Genomic DNA, 19,501 nt, shown 5'->3' on the forward strand with positions numbered 1-19,501 from the left:
AAACTATTGCTGCAAAGATGTTAGGAAAATTATTTTTCTTTGAAGCTAGAATTTGCCACTTATACAAAAGCAAAAAATAATAAACTAATGTAATAAAACATTTTCAAGCTTATTGAATGCAAGTAGTATTACTTACAAGCTAAATGTTAAATATGTTACTCAAAAATACAAATTAAATAGTTTTTTTTATTTTTTATATAGATTTTCAGATAGTAGCCTAGTAAAGGCTTCTAGACTAGCCTACTACAGACATTTCATGAAGAATTAAAAGTAAAAAATAATCTTCACTGTATACATTAAATATAGATGATTCTTACTAAAGTTAATAAGTGATTCAGTCAAGAGCAGTGAGTGATTTTCTCCTTTTCTTTTGCTTGATTAACATTTCTGACGCAGTCGGTGGCTGCAGGTTTATGCTGTTGCTTTGAGATCCGACGCATAGATCTTATGATCTTACACATCTGTATTTCTCCCAACTGTTCAAGTTCACTTAAGACAAAACTGACTGCATTTACATGAATAGTCTCCAAGACAGGCATTTTGACATACACTTTTCGTGTAAGTGTGTAGCAATAACAGAACTTAAGAAAACTTAAGCGAAAGAGAACTCGGCACACTGAAAAACTGTGTAAATAAATAATACAAACAAGATTAAACTGAATTCATAAAATTGTGATTAATTTATAAATACAATTTTGACTTATAATAAATAAATACAGTACTATAGTTAAAAAAAAGAAGATCATTTATTATAAACAACATATTTTACAAATAATATTTTACACATTTATTACAGTATAAATCGGGTCTTTATATATTGGGTCCCTTGCATTAGGAATGTCATATCTGGAGGTCTGATGCATCTGAAAGATTGGAAACCCCTGGTTTAAGGATCCCAACACCCCCTTCTCCAAATATTGCTGCCTAATATTTCTGGTTTAATGTTTCTTTTCTCTGCCAGGGTCTGAAGAGTCCCCAGGAGAGTGTGGTTGACACGAGCCCTGTGGAGAGCTTCAGGACCCCCAGCAAGGTGACTAATGCATCAGTTTATGTTCTCAAACCTAACCTGTACTCTTTCAGCATTAAGCTGTCATGTTTGTGAATGGATTTTGTTAGGCTGCAAAGTAGATTTTTTGATGCATCTTGGCACTCACTTATGAAGGTTGTCAAATGCCTGCTGAAAAATGTCTTTATTGACTGGATGAATCAATCTTCCTCGTATATTGCAGTCTAGGTCTGGATTACATGATAACAGTGAATTTTTTATTTTTTTTCTGTGAAATGTCATGATGTGTCTGAGTAGAAAATATGCAGAACATAACCTCAGGTATTAATCATAGTGTGAAAGAGGTAAAAATGTTACTATGTGAATAAATTAGGGATGCTCATTCCGGTTAATTTTCCTCACCGACAACCGCTCTACAAGTTCTACACAATCTCTCATTACAACAAAGAAAGTGTAGATATGATGTAAATAAGAGATTAATTGTGTAGTGTAAAGCTTCTTTGATTACTTTAACTTTGTGAACTACAGTCAGATGAGTGACAGCTTTCCAGTGATTATAAAGGGAGTGCTCTTTGCACACTTTCTAGGCTTTAATCCATTCAGAATTTGAATACATTCACTCTCTGATAACTATTTATCCAATATTGCCATTGTGTTGTGTATATTACATCAGTTAACTAAGTGAAGGTGAAGCAAGTGTTTGCTCAGTGAAATATGTTTGTTGGCATGTTGCATATTTCAACATGCACCCATGAGTTAACAAATACGTGTAGCTTTTTTTTTTCTTTTACCATTCATGATGCAGCAACTTAATAAAAAAAAAAAAAACCATTTAACTGATTCTTACTTTCAGTTAACGGTTAAACTGGCATTATGGGCATCCCTAGAGTAAATCCTTATAATAAAAATCTTATGTTCAGCTTTGTGAAATGACATTTCATATATTAAAGAGACAATCAGACATGCCTTTATATTCACATGTAACATGTTTCAGAAATATTTAGAAATAAAGAAGAGAGTATAAAAAAAGTTAATCAGACTTTGGCTGAGCCTGAGTGATATTCTGACCTTCATTGAGAGAGATGTAAGTTGGTCATGGTCCAGTGCATTAGTTCTAGCGTTACCTCACAGGTCCATTAAATCAGCAGGACCGTTCTGTGATTAGGCCCCTTTCAGATGTTCTGGCTGTAGCTTTCTAAGGTCATTTTAGTGCTCGATGTACACTCTCAACCACAGCTCTGATATTTTCTGCTGATGCTTTTTACTTTTAATCCCTGGTTATTGCAGACATAAATAACCCAAATCAAGGAGACTCATTCCCACCGGTGGAGAGTGTTTGTTGGTATTCTATATCTTTTTTTTTTTTTTTTTTTTTCTTTTTTTTTTTTATGTTGCACGTACTTCAGAAAATGATTTTCAGAACCATCTGGCTTAGATCCCTGGTGGGATTTGTTTCAACACTTTTGAAATTTTCCTGAAACGACTGAGGCACTGAGAATGTGTTTGATCATTGTAATGAGCGGTCTGTCCATAGCGTGTACAGGAAAATGATGGATTAGCCCTTAAAATAGCTTCCAAATGCTTCTGTGTGAGACTGTGTCAGTAATGAAGATTGTGTGCAGGAAAAATACGACTTTGTTTTGAAGTCCTTGTCTGCAGGTTATCATGTTCTTAAAAGTTAAGATTCTAGGGGAGCGTCCTGTTTTAAGTTTCTTTTTTTAGCAAGTAAACAAGATCTTTCCATCTTATTGTTCAGTTCAGGGCATCACAAGAAGGATTTTCTTTCTCTTTCGGTATTTAAGATTTTTGTTTTCCAGCATTTTTACTTTTTGTTTTTAACAAATGTGATTATATTTTATTTATCAGAGAAAAGGTTTCTTAAAGCATCTTGGAGACGTTGCCATAGTTCTTCTGGATTTAGTCTGTCTCAATTTTTTTCTGTTTCTTCGTGTCATTCCAGACAGACTGGATGATGGTGAGATCAGAGCTCTGTGTGGAGCACTAGCTGTTGTCAGACTCCTTGTGCATACAAAAATCTCTACAATTAATGGCAAAAAAAAATGTTTGGAAATGTAAACTGATATTTCCTACTGAAACTACAGCAAAAGATAGAAATAACTGGCTCAAAACCCTTTTTTTTTTGTTGGTGAAAATACTAGTGGCCTACAGGAATCAACATATTTTAAAACATGAGAGGAGATGAACATTTTTGAAGATGTGTGACAGGGGCTGAGTTTATTTAGTGGACCATATGTCTGTTCAGATATCACTTTTATATTATGATATAAACTATGTGTTATTTTACAATGTCACAAGCCAACTGGCCAGTGACTATTTCATTTTTTAACGCCAGCTTTTACTCTAATTTAGTTCTTGGCTAGTGTTCATTTTGGGACTTGTGTGCTTGACAAATGTCCTGTCATTTCCGCTGAATGGATTTGTGCTTTGAGGTTTTGTAATTTTAACTTGCCAGATAATGGGATATTAAATATGGAAAAATGTTCTTTTGGGATGTTTTGTGTGGCCAAAACTTTTTTCCCCTGCACAGTCTCTCGTTTCCTGTAGATGGCACTATAACCACACAATTAAGGCATTATCAAGCAGTCTTTTGAATGCCCCTCGAAGAATTGCTGTGAAAATTAATGAACGTTTATACAGTTTATTTACGTCATTAGACTAATGTCGTCATTACCCTCATCATATTATGCAGAACATTGCAATATGTAAAATATTATTCACAAGATGACTCATTCTTAAGTGTGGGTGTACTTTTGGAGGTTACAACCACATATAAATTCATAATCAGCAACTTTCTCTCCCTCCCATTTCATGCATATTGCAATCTGGAAGAATTAGATTATTTTTAATGTAGTCCATTATTTGTAAAGATCTCACAAATAAAAGCTGGAGCAGGTACGGAGTACAAAGTATTGTGAGTCGGGTTCACTCAAGTCTTGTAGCAGATGTAACAACAGCAGCAGCTGTCTGTTTCTTCTCTCTCATCTCAGTCCATGTGAACAAATGCATTGTTATTTTTAATATGATTGTAAATCACACTCTCTCCGGTGTTTGATCAGCATCATTCAGTAACCCTTCAGTTCACTCCTCCGAAGCTTTGATTGATGTATAGCATGTCGAGCCACACTTTTATGTGCAAATAGACTCACGTTGGTCTCCGTCTGCGCACAGGGAATAAAAGGATGAGAGGTGTTAATTTTGGTAAACATTGGCAGTCTACATGGGATGGAAAGATAATTGAACAAAGGCTTGGTGATCATTTAAATTAGAGTGGCTGTGTTTTTGTTTTATTTTCCAAGTGACCGTTTGGGTGGGAAATGATTGATGTTTTCAATCTCATCCAATCGAATCGTTGACTTCATTCACACCTAATTTGTTGCGATACTTTTTATTCTCACCTCATTTGTTGCTATTTAAGAAAGCTGGTTAAAGGGGCTGTCACGTATACTTTTCGTTCCATTGACTTCAATTCATGCGAATGCTGGAGACTGGAAACGCAAACTCATGCAAAGAAGTTTCGCATTTTGTTGCGTTCCAGTATTCACGTCATAAATTTAACTTTAAAGCTGCGGGACTGCCGGACTGCAGGAAAGTGGAATGAATTAAAAAGTAAATTTAAAGTGATGTGACATACGTACATGATGTTTATGTTTTTTTCCCCCTCAAATGTCACATCAATAATAATGTTTTTAAAGCTTAAGCTAACTCCAAAACCTATGCAACATATAGTATGCTAAAGAACTGATCCTTATCCCGTGGGATGCATGACTTTATCCACAGTGCCACCTTAAGCATTCCGTTTCAATGCTGAGATTTAGGTGAGGGATTCACTAGGAAAGTAGGCCTTTTTTATTCTGCCTGTGGTACTAACTTGCAAATACATCAATCCGAGAAGTTGTTTTTGAAAGGTTTTTACTAGTACCCAACAGTCAGTTGCTCATGCACTTACCTAGATTTCAGTGAAGAAAATGTTATAAAGACAACATAGTTTCTGCTTTTTGCACAAACATTTTGTTTCACAGAAATACCCATTAAAAAAAAGTTAGACTCTCTAAAACTTCATTTTTAGAACCAATTATGGTTTTTCACCTTTGGCCTTTCAGGATGTTATGCAGCTTTTAGTAAATCAATAAATCAAATCTGACCCAGAAATATGTGACGTTTTAGAAGATTTAGCCCCTTACACATACTGTTCTGCAGCCCCCTGGGAACTATCTCTCCCACAGAGTGGATATTTTCCTGTCAAGCAGGTTGTGTACACACATTCACATGCCCACACACACTATACAAATACATATGTAATCCCCCAAGGGGGGTAAAAAAAGCTGTTTTTTCTATTAAAACTCTTCAAGGCACCAAAACCACTGCAGCACTTTCTTAAAAACCTGTAGTACTGAAACAAATTGTTTGCTGTAGATTTTCTGTGATAGAAGTGACAAATATTTTATAATAAACTCTACGTTATCTTAAAGATGTACACAGTTCTACAGAAGTAGTGTAAAATAAGCAAGTTATTTGCAATGCAAAAATAATTAGAAACAATGAAAGGGACAAACTTTGGTGTTGTTGTGTCCCAAAGTGGTTCTTCATATAGTTTTACTCCCGAAAATATTGTAATAATAATTATTTTAATTCATTATTATTTTTTAGATTGATGTAACAATTTGAATTTTAATGGTAGGGTAAAGTTTGACCTATGCTTAAGGATGGTGGGAGGTTATGTTAAAATTTAATATTGAAGGCAAGTTAAACCATCTGGGTGTGGGAAAGGTCCGAAATAATAGAAATTATAACACAATTAACATTCAACATTCTTAAAATATTAGGAAAAAAACAGTTTAGGAGATACAATGCACATGTTTAAAGTTATTATAATATATAATTTTAAATTTGAATGATATTTCTAATAAATAAAAAATAAATAGTTCTTAAAAATGACTGTAAGGGACAGAAATGTCTCCATAATTAAAGAATTATGTTCATTTTCCCACCGTTTATGAGTACACTCAGTGGCGTAGCAAGTCATGCCCATATGCAAAAAAATAATAATAAATGTTATGTGACTATTCATTGTTTTTAACGCTCTTTAATTTGTAGTGAGATAAATATATTAGCCTAAGTTCAAGCAGCATGTGAATCAATTATATTTTCCTCTTTAATATTTGCAGCACAAAATAAACATGAATAAATATTTGAATGCATGTTAAAAAATTAGAACAAATTAATATAAATGAATGTCTCATGAAATTGAGTTTCAAAAAATGTCAATAATCCTATGTTTTATTGCTGTTTTACATGTTAAATTTGAAGAATGACAGGTTGGATGCAACACACTTTTTTTTGGCAGAGTATAAGTAGAATTTTCACATTAACTTCACGCAATATAACATGATTTTTTTAATCATAATTTTGAGTTTATTCTTAAAATATTATGATGTAAATCTTATTTATTTTAGTTATTTGTTTTTCAAAGTTGCACAAATGCCGCCGTAGACTATTTGTACTGCATGTAAATGCAATCTTGGCACAGCAGCCAAAAAACCCCCCAAAAATTGTAATTATTTATTAATAAACTAGTGTTTTCTGAGTCAGTGTTGCAAAGATGAAGTTGTTGATCCTGACTCGCCATCTCCTCATTGGACGCACCTTTAGAGAGAAATGCATCTTTATTGATTACATAATGAAAGCGTTTTTGTCTTTGATTTGAATTATTTCAGTCCAAAGTACTATTTTAAAGCTTTCTATAGATATATTTATCATGTCTGTGAGGCAAGTATTCAGTGAGTTTTGGTTGATTTTTGTAAAGCGCTCCTGTTCAAGACTGAAATGGCAGAAAGCGCGTCCTGTTTGTTTTCCTTATTTTACAAAGCACAACGTTTTATTGATATTGTAAGTACACACAAATAAAAGTAGACCCTTTGCAGTTCCGAATGATGTATTAGTCTTGTCTGTATGAGCAATAATGACGGCGTATTTAAAATTTCCACTCTTACAAAAAAATAAAAATGAGTTTTCGCGCTGGTGCCTCCATGTCCTGCAGAGCATGTTTCAGCTTCCACTCTCCGCACAAACGATTGGATATGCATTTTAATAGCGCACATTTATCTAGGCTAAATGTTTAAATAAATACTCTGAAATGCATTTAGTGTTTTAGCCTATATGTATAGATTTTATTGGTCGTTGGTCGTTACTTTAAAAAACACAAACTTGAATTTAACAAAAAAAAGTTCCAAACATATTTCTAATTTAACTTAATAAAGAAATGAAAAGAAATATAGCCACTTTGCCATTAAAAACCCTACCCTGCATACCCAGACGCTACAGTACACTTGAAAATATATTGATGACCTCAAAAACTATTAGATTTACTAATAGCCTCAACTGTCCAGATTTGATTTCAAGGTGTCTTTGAAGGCTAATGATAACAAGTGAGCCCAAGGATTTTGTCTTTTGTTCTGGCTGTGCATGTACCAGTGGAGAATGACTCATACCACCCCACCCCCTGCGGATGCTGATGCTGGTGCCGTCCCTCAGTGAGTTCACCCACGCTCCTTCACAGCGCTGCCTACATCAGACTGCACTGCATACACACCGCATCATGTGTCTTTGAGGTGATTAAAGGCTTTCAGGCCAAATCATTCCTCAGCTTCTATCTCAACGACATCACATTGCAGCCTTTATAGGAAGATCCTTCATATATTACCAAGTGTCCAACTCTGAGTTCTTTCAGTAGTGTCAAACATGAATAAGTGGTCTATTGATTTGGAACGCTTTCTGTGTTTTTGGCTGAAATTAAAGGGATTTTAAATATTGCCTCCACATCTGCTCTTGTAATTCACTATGGCTTAGTAAGTTTTATCTCAGTCTTCGTCATGGAGCTGTTTTAACCACATTGCATCACGTCATGTGAATCATGTGTAATGAGCCTCTCAGCACCCCTCTTCAAAGAAAAGAGGACGACTTTGTTTCTTCAAGCTGTTTTGAGTGAAATTGATGCTCCTGCGCTGATCCTCATTAAGGTTCATGAATGGTGTTCCTCAGGGATGGGTGCTAAGACCACTTAATCTTTGCACTCGGCTTGGCTACAAGCCAGACGTGAGAAATAATCAATGTTCAAATGCTGTTTTTAGGTGCACGGCAAGCTTCCCCACAATGGTGTCCCACAAGAAGTAAGATTTCCTTGCCAGTAATCATTCTCATTTTTCTTTTTCTCCCCACAGGAGGAACTGAGGGAACTGAGAGAACAACCCACGGATCCACAGGCACAACAGGAAATCATTGATAGCATAGAGGAAGTGTACTTTTCCAGTGACTCCTTTGACATGGTGCAATATGAGCTTGAGGTGAGTGTTATCCTACACACCGTTTGCAGAATCTGTAAGATTTTTAGCATTTTTTAAATATGAAGGAGAATATTTTTTGGGTCACACTTTACTTTGGTGACCAAAAGGGGGGGACCATATATGGGGTTAGATTAAGGGATCTAAAATATGCTCATGCAGAATAAGGCATTAATATGTGCTTTTTAAGTAAGTTTTTAAGTGACTTAAGAATAGTAGAGTAAGAATAAAAAATATTCTCAAATCTCAGATTTTTCTGTATTTGTATATGTTTGCCCAATAGAAACTCCCACCGGATTTGAACCTTCTGGAGCTTGAGGAGTACAGAGATAAGCTGAAGAGACAACAAGCAGCCGTAAGTACTACACGCAGAGAAGTCTTTAAAAGATGCATTACCTCACTCTCTCAAAGGCTGTTTGCAGTATTCATTTGTGACACATATGACATCACAGGCTGCTTTTGCATCATAACTGAAACTGTTTTATCTATGGGTCATATATTGATAAAATACTTTTGTGACACAAGACTCTGTGACTTGACATTATGATTTAAATTCAGTTCAGTTTAGTTTCCTCTCATAAAAGCTAATAGTTAGTATTTGACATCGTTACTAAAGAAGAAGCACAACTGTATAAAAACAAATAGTATTTATCTTAAAACTCATCAATCAGACTAAAATCAGTATAAAACTCTTTTAATTTTTTTTAAATGAATTTGAACAATGAAAAAAAATGAAATGAAATATAAATTAAGGACTTTTGCCATGTGCATGTCTGAACAGCCTTTTTTTCACACTGAGCTTTGGAAAAACTTTCTAAAAGTTTTTATACAGTAAAATTGTATTTTCAGACACTTGCCAAATTGAAATAATAATGATAAAAAGTGCAACAGTATTCAAACGTCATATTTCTTTTTAAGGTTTTTTTTTTTTTTTTTTCAAAACTCATTTTGGCTCATTTCTGAGCTTTTATCTCATCCTGCTACAAACGTCACAGTTTTATTTATGTTTTTTAAACACTTCCCAATGCATGGTGTAGCGTGCTTGTGAACGCATGAGTACATTCTGTCTTGATCCAGGGTGATTCACAGTTCACTGCTGTCTGCAGCCTTAGAAAAAAAATGGAAAGAGGAATGTCGTCCTCTGTCTTGGTTGTTTCTTCCTTAAGATGCTTGCTAGCGCACAGCTGTCTTATCGGCTTTAGGGTGAAAGATACAGTCCTCGGGATTCTTGGGGGTACCCAGTGAATCAGTCTGACGCTATCTGTTGTGGCCTGCCATGGGTAAACCATTTGCTGGGAGCACAGCGGCCCTGGGCTCACCGGTGGGGGTGGGCCCTGTCCTCAAATGCTGATCCTGGGTCATGACAGACAGCTGCAGGCATCACAGGAGGAGCTGTGCGAGGCGAACTTCCTGCTGAATGCCATTAGTTCTCACTAAGCACGCTCACATGGTGTTGTATTTTATTCATGATTTATGCAAGCTCCTCCAGTGTCATTTACATAAAAGAACGTGGCCTTATTGACAGTAATGAAGCGTTTTCTCTCTCAGTGCATCTGAAATGATTTTGGAGATGGCTCTCTCTGGAATGCCTATGTGCACAGTCTCTGAATGTGTCATTGGCAGATGTAGGTTATTGTGGATTCGATAGGTCAGTGGGAGAGAAATCCATCTGGTCTATTGGAGGTGGCAGCCTATTCTTCTGCTAACACGCAGCTCTGACACTTCTTTGGCAGGAACTCATCACTGAGCTAATTGCTTGTCTGCGGTGCAAGTGTGTTACAGAATAAGCCTGTTTCTTTCTTTTTTTGGAGGGCAGGATGAAGTTTTCTGTGCTGACAACATTCTCAGCAGTCGTTTCCCACTAAGGATTTGTTGCTGAATTGGGCTGGCTAACTTTTAAGTACGGTTTCATATGAAAATGGGTTATAAATATTATGGATATATGAAAATCCATCGATTTACAATATTGTTCAGGTATTTTATGTGGTCAGTATAATTTTAAGAAATGTATAGTTTTATTCAGCAAGTATAGATTAAATTGATCAAAAGTATAATGTTACAAAATACTTCTCAAATAAATGCTGTTCTCTTGAATCTTCTGGTCATCAAAGAATTCTGCAAATCACACAAGAATATTAAGCAACACAACTGTTTTCAATATTTATAATAGGAAATTGTAATATTTCACAATATTAGTGTTTTGACTGTATTTTAGATCAAATAAATGCAGAAAAAGCGACTTCTTTCAAAATCATTGCAAAAAAAAAATCATAAACCAAGTTTTTTTTTTTCATTTTCTGGTTGCTGCAAGAATGAAGTTGTGTGAGAAATATTTGAAAGTGACAGTTTTTACACTTTTACACTTATGGAATTTAATCTGTGAACAATTTATGAACTGGAATTCATTTTTTAATGTTGCACAAATGACCCCCATTTCATATTTAACAACTCAATAAGGCACATAAGCATTCAAGTGATTAATTCTTAAATGCATGCTTTTAAATTAGCATTTTATTGTTTGTTGTATCTGGCAATGGATGTCAATCGATTCACTCATAATATGAATGAAACCCTATTGACCAGGGCCCAACAGATATCTTGTTTACTGCTAGCCTTTGTATTCACTGTACTGTCTAATGGAGTTTTGTCTTTCCAGTTCTAATTAAATGTAATGCTGTTTTAGCTGATTAGATGAATTAAAGACTTTGCTTGTAGTCATTAGCTAAAATGAACAATATTAATGATGAATTTGACTAATTAAGTAATATTTGCTTGTGTCCTAAAGAAAAATTGTCAAATTGAAAAATAAGGTGGAATTGCTAATAAGTTAGTCTGAATTTGAATGCAGGTCCTCCCTGCTGTATTATAGATTTGTAGAACCAGCGGTAGAGAAAATTACAGGCTGTTTACTGCTCTGGTGCAAGCACTGGTTAATAGATTTCTAATTAGAGTTATTACCCATGCAGGAATCACTCACAGTTGGCTGTGAGAAGGCATACAGAGAGTCTTGTGCCTCGCTGACAGACAGCTTTGCCTGGTTGCCATCGTGTTCGGCCTATCCAAGTCAGACAGAGTGTGTTGGCCACCTGTTTTTAAAGTCTTTTAGTTTTTGGAAATAGCACACCGGAAGGCCCCTCACAGCTTGTTTTCTCATTCTGGTATTGATCCGTCCTGTGGGGGCTTTTACAAAAATGAATGACCAATAGGTGGAGCAGTGAGCTTTGTGAAAATCACAGATGTAAAAATCATGAGGTCTTCTTTGGTCATTTTAGCACAATGTCAGAATGCCTTTACTCATTCCATAGGTAAATTGCAGGTTTGCTTGGGGTTAATAACATTGTATCTTTTGGTTTTTTACAGCTTGTGATTTTAATAATGGGTTAGAAAAATGTGGCTTAAATGGTTCGTTCACCCAAGAATGACAATTCTGTTATTCACTCACTCTTAAACCTGTGTCAGTGTTATTTTAGTATAATTGAGATACTATTATATTTTTTATATTTGATTTTCTTTTTATATTTTCTACTTTCATTTTAATTTTAGTGAAAGTTTTTCATTTATTTGTATATTTGTGTAATTTTGTATTATTTTTTAATATATATGTCTTTTTAAGTCAAGTCTTGATTTAGTTTTTGAAGTGCACTAAAATAGGTTTTCATACTTGATTGTTCCAAAATGCATTATTTTTCATATATATATTTTTTTATATTATTGCAGCACTTCTCTTCCCGGCCTCTCCAATGACCTGTTTAGCTCCTGTTTTGATGAAACCCCTCCTTACGAAATATGAAATGTGCCCTGATTGGTTAGCTGGCCCCATATAGAAAATGTTCAAGAAATGACACGCCCATTTATCATCACCACAAGTTTCATCTGCTCAGCTGTAAATATTAACAATGGCTACAATTGTGCCATACCAATTGAGCCCTGATTCAGACTCTGAGAATGTTCAAGAACAAGAGGATTGTTCAGAACCTTTTTGCAAGCGCAGATTTTACAGGATGTTTCAGAGTGTGTGTGTGTTTTTAAATAGTGCATGGTCTCTATAGCGCAGCTCATCCAGGCCTCGTCCCCTTTATTTGCGTTTTCCTTGGGCGGTAATTATTGAAATGAGTGACATTGTAACGTCACAATATCTGGAAGAACTGCACTGTAGTCCGAACGAGCCGTTTGTCATCGGTCATGAACAGTGTTTTCTGTTAAAGAGAATATCTAATTTTTTGAGTGGATTGTGAACTTTGTAACCTTGCAGATTTTTTATGCTTGAACAGCAACATTACACACTAACTAAACTAAAGTGCTACAGGTTATGGGTTGAACTAAAGTGAAAAAGCATTTATTATAACTTTTATTATATATTTTATTTCAGTTAACATTTTATTTCAAGTAACAACTTTCATTCTTATATATTTTCTTTTATGAATATAATGCAGGTTTAGAACATGAGGGTGAGTAAATGATGACAGAATTGTAATTTTTGGGGCACTATTCCTTTAAGAGCCAAGAGCTGATGCATATGTAAGAGCAAGTTGAGGTGCTCGTGAAAATGTTTCTTTCAGTTGTCTTTATCACACATGCGCACACACACACACACACACACACACACACACACACACACACACACTACCCAGAGCTCTCCTGCCAGTCTGTCTCAGCTTTTCGCACGTTGAGATCTGCTAACATACACCACTGCTCAGCTGAGTCTACCATCTGTTCAGATCTCACCAACACTCCAACACTTCACAGCCATCCTGCCCTCTTGTTCCTGACAGCCCCAACATGTGACGCACATATCGATCGAAGCGTGCCACAGTATGCTTTATATTTATGGCTTGACCTTACGTGGAGCCATTATTACCCGCTGAATGTTTGAGTGCCCAAATAAAACATTTATTATTTTGTTACAGAGTCATTGTTGCAGGTGTGGAAGACATGAAAAGCCTAAAATAGACTTCAATTCAATTAAAGGTCTCAAATGTTTTGTTGTTGTTGTTTTTTTACTACTTTTAAAGCCTCCGCTAATGCCGCAAATGATTAAAAAGAGGTGTTAAATGCACAAACAGATTATGTAGTCTTGTAAAGCTTGGACAGGTTGAACAGATGTTAACCTTTAGCTTGTGTTCTCATCTTACAGGTATCTAAAAGAGTGGCAGACCTCATTTTGGAGAAACAGCCTTCCTATGTTAAGGTAAGCAGTCTGTCACATCTGGGAAAATTGGGTCTGCAGGATAAATTCAGTCAACATATGACTGCCAGCTTGTTCCTTTTTCATCAAGGTCAGGGAAACAATTAGAGATTTACAGTATTTATGATACGCTTTTGCCCCTTCCACAAACGAAAGCCTTAAAACATCCTAAATCAGAGCAAAAAGTCTTATATTCATAAAGTCATGGCATTAAATGTTGCATGCACTGCAAAAAATTATATCTTCCTCATTATTTCTTTTTTGATTTCCAGTACAAAAATCTAAACATTGTTAAATTAAAATGCAAAAGTCTTGTTTTCTGAGAATTTGAACAAAATTAAGTGAGTTTGTTTAAAACAAGAACAAATATATGTCAGTGGGGTTTACAAACATTTTTTCCTTTTGAGTTAAGGCCATTTTGATCTTTGATTCTCCTTACTCTATGGATTGTGAGCAGAGCTGTTTAAACTTTAAGCAGTTTTTGGGAAAAAATTAACTAAGACGTAATGAAAAGACCTGTTTTACAAACTTAAAAGTGTTAGAAATACAGCTCAATGTCTGCTCCCTAGCCATTTAAAACATATTGATGTATTGTTACCTTTAATTTATTCCTTACATTTTCTTTACTTGGGTTTAACAAGGCCTTAAGTCTTAAAGTTACCTAAACTGCAGAAACCCTGATAAAACGACTCACATAATATGCAAGTTTTAACAGAAGAATTAATGTAAGTGCTTTTATAAAATTATTAATTTCTTATTTCTGCTTTTAAATCCTCCAAAAATGGTCCAGATTTAATTCCACTGTAAGTGCCTCATCATAACCTTGACTCTTTCATGACGACTCTAACCGTATCCTAGTTACCTTGGTGATTAAACCGTTAAACTCTCTAAATATGTATTTGTTCAAATAAGATTTGTGCAGTGTGTTTTGCAGATGACGCTGAAGATACCGTGTCATTTTTATCTCAAATGAATATTTCCATGCAATGTGGGATCAAAGTGGAAGTAGAAGTCTGAGCCAATGCTCTGTGTCCTCTTGCCTCTGGTCTTATTTTTCTCACATCCTTAAAAATCTCTGTGAATCCATTTGAAAGTGGATCACTTTGGATCACTTTGAAATTTCTCTTATAGATATTTATAGGCTGAAATGTGCCAGGATTTTCACCTCACACTCGATGTGTGGATGGAAGTGTTTGGTGTGTTAGATTCCCTCGCTCTTGATGAAGCCTCAGTGATTGAATGATGCATCATGTTCATTGATGGATGCAACAGTCAGTTTTTGTCTTGAAAATGTCTTGTTTAATTTTAACATAAGAGAGCCAAATTGACTTCAAATTTCTACTACATGTTTGACATAGCACACGTCTTCCTCCAAAAATGGAATGAAGATATTCATCTTCTGACCTCAATCTCAGTCTTTGTAATGGACAGCAGAACAGAAAACATTTAGAGATTACTGTTACAGTCATGTCACAGCAAATTGCCCTTGACTCATTGTAAGTCAACACAAAAAGCATTAGATATTCTTCTTGGATTAGTCATTGAGTAGGACAATAACATATTTCATGCCTTCTCAGATGTTTTTAATCAATGTTGAGAATGCATGTTGAATAAAATACATTCACATCACTGAACTAATTCCTTTTAGCTGAAGTTGATGTTTTGAATTTTAATTTTAGACCAGCCTTGTAATCCTGGTAAGAGAACGCTTCTGAAAACCCAGTCATACATACATTCTCAGAAATAAAGGTACAAAAGCTGTCACTGGGGCGGTACCTTTACAGAAGGTACATGTTTGTACCTAAAGGGTTTATTTTGGTACCTTAAAGGTACATATTAGTACTTAAAGTGAGCATATTAGAACCTAATAGGTACAAACATGTACCTTTTAAAAAAAGTACCGCCCCAGTGACAGCTTTTGTACCTTTATTTCTGAGAGTGTGGTCAAAAACTACGAGTTAATGAGTCACCAACGCACATATGAATAAATAGTGCTATTTTTAAACTAGGGCTGTCATCCGATTAAAATATTTAACCGCGATTAATCACAATTAATCACTCAATTATCATGAGTTAACTCGTGATTAATCGCAACTTAATCGCACATTTTTATCTGTTCTAAATGTACCTTAAATGAATACTTTTCAAGTTTTTAATACTGTAATCAATATGGGCATGGACAAATATGGATGCTTTATGCAATATATGTTTATTATTAATGAAACCATAGTTAACAGAGCATGAAGACTAGACATGTTTCAAAGACCATAGATGTTTTTCAGAGAACATATCTATTAGACACGTGAAAAAAAAAAACATAGAAATACCAGGTTCCCATTACTTCTCTTTCTTTGCACTGAGCAATTTACTTACACAAACCTGTTTACATTTTCACATGACAGGGCAGCTCACTTCTTCTGAACATGCATTTGCATATGCATTTACAAATGCAATAATTATTATTACATTTGTTTGCATCTCATTGCCCACATACTGTATTTTGATGCAGCTATATTCTCAATAAAGCTGTTTTCATTGATATATTTTATTGTTTTTGTTGTCAGACAACCAAATGAATATGAAATAGAGACTGAAATGCTGACTATTAAGAGTACATAACCATTTCTCCCTTCTAAGATGTTAATCTGCATGAAAATCCTGATTTATATTTGAGCCGTCGTCTGATAAAATCAAATAGGCTACACATAAGATAAAGACAATAGCTGTGCTGTGATTTCGGTTATACTTGCATGTAAAATTAGAGAAGCAACATAATATCTGTTTTAACTAAGAGCGCTGCTCCTCTCAGCCGCTCGCGGAACAGATCAGACGCAGAGAGTGTGTGCAGCGGGAAAGAGAGACCTCACGCTCGCACGGCAGTACCAGCGAGTCTCAGAAACTAAATAAGGCTTGGGCAAACCCTTAAGATTGGTCGATAGGTGCTTTTTGGATAAAAAAAAGGTTGCTAAAGAGGTCTAAAAAAAGTAGCTAAGTTGGCAACACTCAGCATCTCCATCCATTTCTAAGACTACGGGCTAGGCCACGGGTCAAACAGAAAATGCATGCTGCGTTAATAAAATTAGTGTCGTTAAAATGAATTTGCGTTAAATCGTTATTAACGCGTTAATTTTGATAGGCCTATTTAAAACCCTTGCTGTCTTTAACAACGGACATTAACTCTTAAGAAGTGTTTGCCAAAAGGATAGAAAAATTCACCAAAACTAGAGAAAAATGTGCTTATTTGTGTTCCTCCATTTGAAGAGCTTTTAAATCTGCTGGTGTTTTGCCACAAGCTATTTTACACCTTAGTAGCCTGCATTTGTCCCCGGTCTTTCAGAAATATAATGGGATTTCAGCCATGCTTTTGAGCTGTATTATAGGATGCCCATGCTTTTAGATATCTTGTGATACATTTTCTTGTGCCTATCACACAAATAGTTAATGAGAGGAAGTATATCACATCACTTGGACTCTTTTCCAAAGCTTTGCTGTGTACAGCATACATAGGCAGCTTACATGTCACCTTTTAAGGCACTGTCCTGACTGAAATGAAACCTCTGTATAGGCCGTAACTAAGGATAGATGCCTTATTTTATTTTATTGTATGTGGATGAAAATGAGGCCTAAGGTTTAAGGCGCGTTCACAACCAAGAATGATTAAATAATAACCACGACAACTATATTAGCATAGAAACCAATGTTCTGTTTATTGTAAGTTTTACTTTAAATGTTTAAGCTCTTTAAAGTCAGGTGGATTCTGATTGGATTCTAATGCTTTTTTTTTTTATTCATCACCTGGGGAAAAAAACATTCTGGAAGTGATTCTAACAAAATTGTTCCTCTGTCTGTTGATTTTATAGCTGTGGTGTGGACTTCTCAATTCTCATAAAAATAAGGGCAGTTATTAAAAATGTAATGTTATAGTTATCATTATAAATGTCATCCTTTTTTATGACAAGCCCTTTACAGTCTTTACAATGGGATGTGCTAGGTCCTAGATCACATGTAGTTTTCAAAACTCACACTTTTCAAAACTTCCTTTGTCAAGTTTGTGTTTTCTGAAAGTCTGTTTGGGAAGATGTTTAGTCAGCTGAACAACTGCCATGTTGTTTAAGAACAGTACAATCCAGTGAACACACTGAACTTCCTTCACAGCCTCGTTTTCATTCCTGTCGAAAACATGGTGCTACCCTGTCTAAAAGCGCTGTATGAAGCACAACTCATGCTGAATACTTTCAGACCAAGCAGCTTTCTGTTGGTCAGTGCAGTGAATTAGCGTGACCAACTTAAACTCGTTGTGAAATCTGCATGGGAAATCTTTCATCCTCACGAATCGCCTGGATTCCGATTAAAATAAACAAAATAAAAATAAACAAGATAAATGAAGTTGATATTGCTTGTGTAATTCTGGGAAAACAATATACTGATTAACTCCTTCCCTGCCATTGACAGAATTTTCTATCATTAAGGGAAGTCGTGGCCTAATGGTTAGAGAGTCGGACTCCCAATCGAAGGGTTGTGAGTTCGAGTCTCGGGCCGGCAGGAATTGTGGGTGGGGGGAGTGCATGTACAGTTCTCTCTCCACCTTCAATACCATGACTTAGGTGCCCTTGAGCAAGGCATCGAAACCCCCAACTGCTCCCCGGGCGCCGCAGCATAAAATGGCTGCCCACTGCTCCGGGTGTGTGTTCACAGTGTGTGTGTGTGTTCACTGCTCTGTGTGTGTGCACTTAGGATGGGTTAAATGCAGAGCAAGAATTCTGAGTATGGGTCACCATACTTGGCTGAATGTCATGTCACGTCACTTAATAAGATAACGTTTCCCCACCATTGAAGGAATTTTCAGGCTTTCCTTGTTTTCACTCGTGTATGGTACACATCTTCTGAAAGAGTTTTGAATGTCTGGATCAAAAACTAAGAAGCAGGAGAAACAAGCGATTGCTTATGTAAGCAGATGCATATGTAAAAATATAGCTGCAAGCAGCAATTACGGGGCCAAGCACTCCAGAGGCAAATTGAGGAGTTAAGCATGGCATGGAGCATCAGACCAAATGCAGAAAGGAGTAACTGAAGCCATTTTAGGATGATTGTAATTGAAATGGCGGAAAAATAAATACAAGCACTAGTATTATGATTAAATGGCTTATCACTTTTGACCAACAGGTGGCGCTGTAATCAAATCATTTTGGTGTGTTCTGTGTGAGGTGACAATGGCACACACAAAGTTTGGTGTCAGTATGCCAAAGCATTGCAGAGATACAGGCTGAAGGTCATTTTGGCATCATGCCTGAAATTCGTCGCTGTAGTATGCGAAAACGGTTTTGTCTATCGATACAAAATCCATAACATTTTGTCAGCACAGTCTGAAGATAATGTGATTCAATTTTGGTGAAAATCGGACCAACGGTTGATGAGGAGTTCGGAAAAGTAGGTTTTCAACATAAATCAAAATGGCGGACAGGAAGTTCAGCGTACTCTGACATATTTGGTATCTATGTTGTCGGCATAAGCCAAGGAATATTTTGAGACCAGTTTCATTGCAATAGGCTAATGCAATAAAAAGTTATTAGCATTTTTATAAATGTAATTATTAATGGTTAATTAATCATTTATTACTCTTGACCAATAGGTGGCGCTGTTACCAAATTGATGTGGCATGGTCAGTCTGAGGTGAAAATGGCACATACAAAGTTTGGTACAAATATGTCAAAGCTTTGCCAAGATACAGCCTCAGATGTATTTTGGCATCTTACAAACAAATTCGTTGATGCGCTAAACGAAAACCGTTTCGTATATCAACACGAATTCCATAACTTTTTGTCAGGCTTGTCTGAAGATGATCCGAACCAAATTTGGTGAAAATCGGACTTACGGTCTAGGAGGAGTTCGAAAAAGTAGGTTTTCAACTTTAATCAAAATGGCGGACAGGAAGTATGGCCAAATTTGGCATAA

The 19,501-nt window shown here is 35.7% G+C and overlaps 1 protein-coding gene across 4 annotated transcripts in view; it reads left to right on the top strand.

Annotated features, from left to right (window-relative positions):
• The window catches only part of vps50 (VPS50 EARP/GARPII complex subunit), a 124,548-nt gene that overhangs the window by 6,239 nt on the left and 98,808 nt on the right, over nucleotides 1-19,501 (top strand). For all 4 annotated transcript variants that reach the window (XM_042776966.1, XM_042776964.1, XM_042776965.1 and 1 more), the window contains exons 2-5: nucleotides 962-1,030; nucleotides 8,245-8,367; nucleotides 8,648-8,719; nucleotides 13,499-13,552. In XM_042776966.1, the coding sequence (XP_042632900.1) occupies nucleotides 962-1,030; nucleotides 8,245-8,367; nucleotides 8,648-8,719; nucleotides 13,499-13,552 (318 nt within the window). The remainder of the gene's footprint in view (nucleotides 1-961; nucleotides 1,031-8,244; nucleotides 8,368-8,647; nucleotides 8,720-13,498; nucleotides 13,553-19,501) is intronic.

The sequence above is a fragment of the Cyprinus carpio genome, chromosome A19, assembly GCF_018340385.1.
Source record: "Cyprinus carpio isolate SPL01 chromosome A19, ASM1834038v1, whole genome shotgun sequence".
NCBI classification, from domain to species: Eukaryota; Metazoa; Chordata; class Actinopteri; order Cypriniformes; family Cyprinidae; genus Cyprinus; species Cyprinus carpio.